General features: G+C 37.4%; 1 protein-coding gene across 1 annotated transcript in view; it reads right to left on the reverse strand.

Annotated features, from left to right (window-relative positions):
- Nucleotides 1-10,277, reverse strand: part of LOC107685428 (activin receptor type-1-like) — a 25,966-nt gene that overhangs the window by 5,416 nt on the left and 10,273 nt on the right. The window contains exons 3-9 of the mRNA XM_016482000.1: nt 9,108-9,362; nt 8,228-8,491; nt 7,308-7,513; nt 6,183-6,282; nt 5,839-5,985; nt 5,395-5,670; nt 3,324-3,521 (exon numbers count right to left, since the gene is read on the reverse strand). Of these exons, the coding sequence (XP_016337486.1) occupies nt 3,324-3,521; nt 5,395-5,670; nt 5,839-5,985; nt 6,183-6,282; nt 7,308-7,513; nt 8,228-8,491; nt 9,108-9,362 (1,446 nt within the window). The remainder of the gene's footprint in view (nt 1-3,323; nt 3,522-5,394; nt 5,671-5,838; nt 5,986-6,182; nt 6,283-7,307; nt 7,514-8,227; nt 8,492-9,107; nt 9,363-10,277) is intronic.

A 10,277-nucleotide genomic window follows, 5' to 3' on the forward strand; every position in this document is an offset into this window, starting at 1 on the left:
ACATGATGTAGCCCAGCGGTTCCCAATTCCAGTCCTCGCGCCCGCTCTGCATATTTTGCATGTTTCGCTTAGTTAACACACCCGATTCAGATAACCAGATCGTTAGAAGTGAGCTACGTGCATGAACTGTGTTCCGATCGATATGATCCCTACACAGTGCTCATTGCTACCTACTCCCTCAGCAGGGGAAATCTGTTGAAGTTTACTTCACTTCGGAACATGGGCTGGAATTGGGAACTGCTGATGTAGCCTATTGTAGTAATGTTGTCTCTGGTATTCTGGTCTGTGAGCGTATATGCGTTCAGGGGGCATGGCTTTGGACGGCGATTGCAGGGAGGGTGGGACGTTCGCTTTCAGTGCTATCAGGCTAAAGTTAGCATTTTCCAAGATCTCCTACAGCACCTTTAAATCTCACACCCTCTACCCAAACGTCCCACATTGTCTCAGCTACAAGTATCTCCAGAACTGCATTCTATTAAGGGTTCTGACAAAAGTTTGGGTTAAATGGCTGGCTAAATGATTTAAAGTGCTATCCTCAAACATCTCCTTACTTCAAAATACCCTGCTCTATCCACTCCTTCCACAGAAAACACGAATTTCTGATAATAATATGTGGGATTCAAATACTTGAATCTCATCCCAATACTTGAATCTGGAGGAATTAAAAAATAATAAAAACTAATTAAAACTAAACTTCTCGCTGTTTTCTTCAAAATTGATTATGGATATAAAATTATGGGTAATTTAGTGGACAAACATTGCAGTGGTGGCAGGGGTAACAAGAAAAGACTAATTTTGTGCTGACCACCTCCATATATTCCTCTAAACTTTGTAATAATGGGTCAGAACTGATGCTCAATATAATATGCTTATGAGGAAAAGAAATATCGATGTACCATATACCTTGTTAGGTCCACAGAAATGGCGCAGGGTGGAAAACAACACTGAGCAGTAAATCCTGCAGAGGGCGCAGTTGCGAGATTGGTCTGCTTTTATATCTTAATTTGAGTTTTCAATGCGTACATAAATTCAAGAAAGAGAGAAGAATTAAATGTCCATTAGTGCTGTGCTATATTGAAGAAAAATGCGATATGCGACAGTTTTACTCCGCTGTTGCTGAGTCAGTTCTGTGAACTTCTATAACTATCTTGTGTCATATATATATGGTTATTTCTATGTATGTATGTATCAAGAGCTCCTGTAAAACCACAACAAATTCCTTGTGTTTGCGCACACTTAAGTGGTGAATAAAGCTCATTCTGATTCTGATTCTAATATAACTAGCATACATGTTTCACTTTTTGTGAGAAGAAAGCACCCCTACAACAACTTCTGAAAGTGAACGGTAGTGTTTTACTCTATCATTACATAAAAATCATTTTATGATGTCATTTTAACATTTGTGTAATCATTTTAACATGAGTTTAGGAACTGAATAATAAAAAGGAAAAATACAACACTGCTTAGTATTTACTCTATGAATTCAATATGCACTGACTCTTATTTAAGCTACAAAAGTTATTTAGGTAAGAGCAGTGAGTGATTTTCTCTTTGTCTTTTGTTCATGGCCCCAAATATTGCAAGCCGTAGCGATAAGCATATTGCGATATGTACATTTGCGATATTTCGATAATTTCGATAAATTGCACAGCCCTAATGTCCATCCATATGTACTTTGCCTACACTGATGATTTATTTCCAAACATACCCAGGCATGATCTGAAATAATAATTGGACTAACAGAACAAGAAACAAGAGACTCTGATATCCAACAATAATCCATTCTAAAATGTCTTATGAAAAGCAGAATAGAATGTATAATATCTCCAATATAGATTCAAAAGCCTCCAAATATATATATTTGCAGAGCAGAGCATTCTCTCTATCGTTCAGTTGCTTTTTTTTTTTAAACAAACACTATCATGCCCTTTTTTTTTTTTTTACTTTAACCATCATAACAGAATACCTTTCCAATTTACACCCAAAGATCAGTCTTCAGTGGGTAACATACCAATCACTGATTATATGCTTGAAGCCGTGAATCAAACTCTTAAATTTCACACGACTCTTTTTAGCAACTGAAACAGCTTAAATCATAATTAGAAAAAGAAAAGCAAAAATTAAAATACATCTGGGTTGCAAACTTTTTCTTTCCTGGATGGAAATTTTGATGAATCAAACACATGCCCCCTATTTCAATCCAACAATTTGTTTTTAATGTAATCTTAATACTGTAAATCACTCATATGCTTAATGTAGTAGTAATGTACTATTTAGAAACTTTCCAGTGTGTGTGTGTGTGTGTGTGTGTGTTACAATATAAACTGCATATAGCTTGTTCGTTCACAGTGTAAATCGGAAAGGCTGTTTTAAATTAAATTTATAACATTTATAAAATATAATTAATAAAAAACTAAAGCAATCTATTTTAAAATGTCATCTGCAGGAACACATACAATCTCTCCTCTAAAAACAGTAACTGTCATTTACATTTCCTGTAAACTTAGGCCATACTCTATATTAATATGCCATTACAGTTGCTATTCTTATAAAAATGATCTCTTAGGTAAATGTTATGATGCATGAAAATTCATATTTTAATACAAATCGTTGCACCCATTTCTCTGTTGCAATACTAACATGTCTTTCACTACACTAAGTTATGTTACGGGCAGCGCACAAATTCAACTAACCGACAATGACATTATCACCCACCATAGTGATCTGGCCAAATAGAACATTTACTTGCATTTGGCACTTAGCATGTGTTAATTTTGTGCCTTCGTTTTGTGGGCACAAACAGCCATCTCACAACCATTTCTTTATTTTCGCTGTCTGGTACTGTAGACAGTTGAGTGTTTAGGCCACTTTGACATTTTACTTCTTTGGTGTTATTCAGGAAGCAAATCACTATTTAAAATTGACTCTTATAATAGTTTAACAGGATCATTTTCGCTAAGTGACACAGCGCACCATCTTTTCCTCCTTGCATCACGTGACTCTCCGTATTGAAAGCAACTTAGCCAAGTGTAACAGCAGAGATCCCTTACGAAAATTAACCATGGTTTAAATATAAGTGTAGTAACCATGGTATTTTGACGTATTGATTAAGATTTGTATAACCAGAGTTTTACAACAAATACCATGGTTAAACTATGGTTAGTGTAGCAAAACCATGGTTAATTTGTGGTTACCATGGTTTAACCATAGTAACAATGTTTTGTTGGTGTTATCTGTAGTAAAACCATGGTTCATTATCCTAAGGGATACATAAAAAGTGAATGACAGGTGTGATAGTGAATCAGGTGTAAAGATATACATACCATTACTAATTGTCCTTCTAGCAATTTCCCACAGCACAAGTCCAAAGGCCCAGATATCGACTCGTTTGTAAGACTCAAAGCAATCTGTCTGAATGGAGTCATCCAGAACCTCAGGGGCCATGTAGCGCTTGGTCCCAACTTTAGGATTATTCCCTACGTCCAGCTCATTTGTGTCCTGAAAATGCATCACGGCGAGACCTGAAGAACACAAATGTGTGACCAAATGTGAAAATCATTATCACATAGTACATGATCTATCAGTAGCTTTGCGCGACACACATTAAGCCAGGTTAAACAGTCATTAATAACCATTTCAGAGCAAGGCACACTCTTTTTCAATGAATTCTGCACAGGTCCCTGGATTAGACACCTGTGTATTTGTACAGTCCTTTTTGCTTGTGTGCATCCTAGATTTAAAAGATCCCCCAGAACCTCAGGTGCCATGTAGCGCTTGGTCCCAACTTTAGGATTATTCCCTACGTCCAGCTCATTTGTGTCCTGAAAATGCATCACGGCGAGACCTGAAGAACACAAATGTGTGACCAAATGTGAAAATCATTATCACATAGTACATGATCTATCAGTAGCTTTGCGCGACACACATTAAGCCAGGTTAAACAGTCATTAATAACCATTTCAGAGCAAGGCACACTCTTTTTCAATGAATTCTGCACAGGTCCCTGGATTAGACACCTGTGTATTTGTACAGTCCTTTTTGCTTGTGTGCATCCTAGATTTAAAAGATCCCACAAAATGGTTTGATGAATCCAGTTTTCTTCCCTTTGCTGATGTCCATCCTACTGAAACTGGAAATTGGGGACGAACAAAATGAATAATTTCCAGATTGTATTTATGATTTGTGAAAGCGGAGATGCATTTGCTGAAATGTATAATATGGGGAAATGTAATTTCCTTTTTAAATGTTGTATTGCACCCTCTTGTGGGGATATACAACAATTTAGTTTCATAAGCACATCAAGTAAACATGAACTAGTTTCAGAAAGTCTAGGTTCTGAAAAACATTTTGTCTTGAGCATAAAGGGGAAAAAGCAGTGCTAAGTGAAAACCTCTAGTCCCATGCAGACATGTTTTCAAATCCTGTGACTAAAAAGAACGTTCATTTTGTTAATGTGCTGTATGTCGCTTCAAGAGCTCTACAAAAACACATCTCGTGTCCCACTTGTGTACAGAAGAATTTGTGTTAGCTGAAAGCTACCTAATGGGTTTTTCGTTAGGGTTTTAGGGGGGAACAACTGTGATTTCTTCTAATAACAGCCTGGTGTTGCAGAAATGGACTCAGGAACTAAGTGAGTGAAGTGAATTTAATAAAGACAAATAAATTAAAGTGTCCATCCTCCATGAGCAAATAGCCCGCTTCTGCTTTCTACTTATTAAAGGGCAACATGTTCAACAGGTAAATACTGAGGGAACAAACAAATGATTGGACTGGACAGCAAGTGAGTGATGGACGGAAGTAAGCAACAAAATATTTAGAGATTTTAACAGTCATATAAGTCCATTAATCAACCCTCTTTTGATTCATTGGATGAATATAAAAATACTTAAATACAAAAATTACAAAAAAAAAATAATCACAAAGATTTGATGTGAACTTTTTTTTTTTTTTCCCCAAAGAAAAATCTGAGGCTCATTCAAGTGTAAAGACCAATGATTCATTAGGTTGAAAGACTGTTGTGTTGATTAAGGGGTTTCAGGGGTAACTGCATGTTTAGAAAAGTGTTTCAGATTTGTTGACCGCATGACAGTTGTTTAAATCGGTGCTGTAAGAAAGAATTTCTAACACAAATGTATTTGAGACGAAAACCTGAGATAAACGTGCATACATTAACCATAATGTGTTATTATTTTGATTATACCTACAGTGATTGACAATTTAATGCACAACAGTTACAACACACAACTGTAGATCACATGGTGGTTTTTTAATGTTTGCTGACATTGCCCAAAATACACTTCACAGTAATACTTTAAATATTCTAATATGAATGGCATATGAAACAACAGCATGCATACAATAACTGATTTTGCTTCATTCAGAAGCTATTCTTACCAAGGTCTGCAATGCAGCACTGGCCGTTTTTGTTCACTAAAATATTTTTGCTTTTTAGGTCTCTGTGAGCGATGGCTGGTTTGCCTTGTGTGCCAAAGATCTCCACGTGCAGATGGGCCAGGCCACTGGCGATGGACAGTGCCATCCGCAAACAGGCAGAAGCATCCAGCATGCTGAGCTGCAGGTAATCGTAGAGAGAGCCCATCTCGTGAAAATGTGTGATTAGCCACAACTGAGTGCTGGAGTTACGCGATGTCATATCGGATGCAATAAAGCCTGAAAATTTTTTTAAAAATACAAGGTCAACTTTATTTAAGGCAAAGTTATGGTTGAGTGAAATTAATATATTTTATTGTTGTTTTATGTTATAAAACTGGGGTATACTAATGAAAGCATAATCGTTTCTAGGGGTTTTATAAAAGGTTTCATTATAAAATGATTTACCCAGAATGTTCTCGTGTCGAAGCAGGACAGTGTTGTAGATTTCTGTCTCTCTGAACCAGGATTTCTCATCTCGAGACGAGAATATTTTCACAGCCACGCCTTCTCCCTGCCACTGACCCCTCCAGACCTCTCCATACCGACCTTTACCTGACACATACACGTTTGAGGACATACTCTCAAAAGTGAGGTTTTGTTAAATATATATAACTTTATCCTAGTAACAGTGTCATTTTGTGTTTAAATCACTTTTAAATGAGCTGCTAACCTGTACAACAAAATCTAAGAAACACTTTATGTACTTTATGCATAAGAAAGAACAATGTAAAGATGATGTGGGCACATACCAACACACTCGCTGAGAGTGATCTGTCTGGCTACTGTCCTCTGGACCAGGAAAGGTAGTCCAGAGCCACTACCAGATGTACAGGAATGATCCAACAGATCCTAAGAGAGAAAGACAAAGATAAAGAAAAATACAGCAGTACATTTACCCTAGTACAGCTACATTTGTTCATTTGGACCCTGCAATACACACACTTATACACTAGAGAGCACTCACTGAACAGCCACATTCCAATATAAGGGAATGAGGAAAAAATGCAGCAGAGGCCAAAACCACAAGAACTATGATAACCATATATTTGCATCATGGAGAGAGACTTTTAGGGAGCAGGATTGCAAAACACATGGAATAATTACTGCGCAATCCTAAAAAAACTGCGGTAGCTTCAGAGATAGTCACCCTTCTGGTCCTTTAGAATTGCTGTCTGAACAAATTAGTCAACACTTTTAGTGTATCAGAACAGTCACCTCCCAGGTCTCAGAGAACAGATTTTAAGTGTTTTAATAACATCTCACTCCCAGCACTGGCACAGACTTTTAATTATTCTCAGGCAAACATTAGAACGCTGAATGTTTGCTTTGGTTGCCAAGCACTCCACAGAGATCTTTGAAAAGAGCTTGAAAAAGATCCAACAACAGCAACTAAAGAGCCAGCTCTAAACACACATCACAATACTCACAAACTCACCAAAACACTACATCTTTTCTGCCAAAATGTGTTTAAACACAGAGAGAAATGCTGGGGATTCCGACATGGTGTGTTTGTTAGTTTCATAAAACATATTATCTATGTCAGCATAAACAAAATCTTGTTGGTGTTAGAAACAGTTCCAAAAAAAAAAAAAGATTCCAATTGGATTTATGAGATGTTTCAGTGATTAATAAGCTAAAAAGCATTTATGCTTGTAAAAAATAAAACACATGGTATTACTATTGTACATTTCCTTACTTTATTGGTAGTGTATCCACATATGAACTATTTATTGTAGTCCTTTAAATGGAGCCTAAGCATTTTAAGTAACTTAAAAAAAAAATACTTGAAATTTACTTGATCTTTTACTTGACTTTTCAGCATAAACTCAATGTGCTTAAATCACAGACTGATGGGGTGTGTAGGTTTTCCTCACCGCGAGTGTGCTCTCTCCCACATTAGTTGCAATCAGACCATCGATGGTGCCATACTCCGCATCATGAGCAGTCAGATGCTCCATCTGGTGATGGTGAATACAACGGAAGATCAGGATAGCCACACCAGACAGGAATATCAGAACGATGACTGGAGCCACAATCACAATGGTCAGCGTTGTCACACTATAGTTGGGGCCCTCCACCACTGAGAAACATACAGAGATTTAAAAAGAAACCATTTTACGTTGCAAAGGGGCGAATCTCACGAAGAAAATTTCAGCTCATGTGACATTCTCATGACATTAAGCACATTTAAACCCCTAACTTTCACTATAATGTATAAGAAAAAATATAAATTCCCCTTTTTTTTGTCACAATGAGCTCTTGAGCATTGCCAATTTCATTTTTCCATATTGTCAAAAACAATGAAACAAATTACAAGGTTTAAACAGTCATGGAAACCCCAGAAATATCAGAGAGTTTTAAAATTGTGTCAAGTCGTAGATATTTAATATATTTCATATGGCTAGATCAGGAATGGGGGCCTGGGCCATTGTCCTGTACTGTTAAACAAGTAGATCCACCTCTAATTAAACACACCTGCATGTACTGTTCAAGCAATTCTGATGTGTTTTGGTTAGATTTTTCAGATGTGCTTAATAAGGGATGGAGCTAAACATAAAAGCTACATGCAAACTAATTACAAATGAACAAAATGCATGTCACACTGCAGGACGCTGCTGACACTACACTACAGCTACCCACATACAATATGTGTGAAGACGTAAATGGCAGCAAAATCGTTTTGATAATGTGTGAGTATATGTAAAAATGTATATAATGTATCTATATTTGTGTGTGTGTGTGTAAATATGGAATATAGATGTGAAGGTGTGAGAGGTTAATGTCTTAGTTTTACCTCGTACAGGAAGTCTCACAGTGAGGTTCATGTTGCACAGATGAGCCTGACAGCACTCTACTATCTGGTCAGGTGACGGAGGAGTTTTACAGGTCATCCTGCCCTGCTCATACACCTTAAAACAGCCTTTCTGAGACACTGGTGTCCCATCACTCAGTGTCAAAGAGGAGAAACACTGCTGACCCATACAGTGGTCCCCTGTTACACACGACCGGCCCTCACACACACACTCATGCTCTGTAGGGGCCACCCTTAACTCGTCATCTAGATAGAAGAGAAGATTCAAAAAATAAAAATTAGTGTGTGTGTTGTGTTTTCACCCTCAGCCAATGTGTTTTTCAGTGCATTGAACATTAAATTAAAAACTGCCTTAATGATTTAAGTCAATGTGAAACTGTATTTGCAATTTAATTTTCTTAATGCAACTTATTTCCAAGTGAGACAGGATATTTTTTTTCTTCAAATTGTAGGCGTAACACATTTTACTTTCTTAATGTGAATCATGAACGATAAGATAACATTTTTGCAACAGATATAACAGCATGGGTCAGAATTATTACAACCCTTCCAAGAGTAAATCATTCAAAAATTCAAGAGATAGCCTACTTTAATATCATGCTGCAACATGGACAAATCTCACAAAAACATATCAGGAACATGGTCCGAGTCATATTTAATAATTTGAAGAAAGGACCATAAAAAGCCAGGAAATAGGTTTCATTGTATTAATGCAAATTTTAATTTGTTTTGGGGGTTAGTCCATTTTTGTGATATTCACCCATTTTAAATAGCATGAGTGGACTTGTCTCATCATTACACTTTTGTACATTTAAGCTGTGAGGTTTGAAAAAATTGACCAATTATTGCTTCAATGATTCACCTGTACTTGGCATCTCCACGGTAACATTCATATTACACAATGTTTCCTGGCAACAGTGCACCAGTGAGTCCACAGTTTGGGAGTTTTTGCAGCGTACTGCCACTTCTTCACTACCCACAATGCATCCTTTCTGCTGGAGGGCCGTCCCGTTCTCAAAAGACAGGGAGGAGAAACACTGCAGGCCAAAACAGCGCTGGACACCACTGCATGAGAACCCCTCGCACACACACTCAACATCGCCAGTGCTGCCTTTCTCTGCAGAAAACACACAAGAAAGACATTTCCTTCCATCTAAAAGTATGATATGCTTAGCCAAGACACCTGGATATGCTTCTTTCTTCAACTACGGCACTTTTATGTTAGCATGCCCATTGTATCTCAATGGCAGTTGCTCGGCTGACACAGGACTCTTTGGAAGTATGCAGTTTATAATGTGACATCATCTTTGCTCATGCTAGCTCATGGGTGCTCAGTTCTGCTGCCACACAGTTTTGAACCAATCACCTAAATCTAAATGCCATGTGACTAATGACTCTAAAGCTGCAAGAAAATTGCAGCTTATTAGGTGTCCAAGCACCTTTGTTACTACTTTTGTGCTGATTTTCTTATTATTAGGTGTCTAAGCATCATACAACCTCTTTCTGACACTAGGTGGTGCTAAAATAAGGCATTTACATTTTTCTTCATACCATTGCAATAATATGGCCTAGAATCAAAATCATGATTTAATTTCAGTCTCTGAAAATGTTCTGTTATTCAGAATTTTTAAAAACTATTTATTAGTGACAAAAAATATATTAAAGGGGTCATATGATGCAATTTCAATTTTTCCTTTCTCTTTGGAGTGTTACAAGCTCTTGGTGCATAAAGAAGATCTGTAAAGTTGCAAAGACTAAAGTCTCAAATCCAAAGAGATATTCTTTATAAAAGTTAAGAGTCAGCCACACCTACCTAAAACGCCTCGTTCTAACATGCCCCCACATATCTACCTCACTTCCCTCATCTGGGAAGATTTGCATAACGCCGCCCAAATGTTCATGCAATGAAAGAAGGTGTAACTTTTATTCTCGCTGTAGTATTGTTGCCGCCGCCGCCATGTCGTGAAGACGCTGTGTGCTTCATTGTGAAAGCGAAACTACTTTGTTTGGCCTTCCAAAAGAGGACGATATC

Source organism: Sinocyclocheilus anshuiensis, unplaced genomic scaffold (genome assembly GCF_001515605.1).
Source record: "Sinocyclocheilus anshuiensis isolate Anshui unplaced genomic scaffold, SAMN03320099.WGS_v1.1 scaffold1070, whole genome shotgun sequence".
NCBI classification, from domain to species: Eukaryota; Metazoa; Chordata; class Actinopteri; order Cypriniformes; family Cyprinidae; genus Sinocyclocheilus; species Sinocyclocheilus anshuiensis.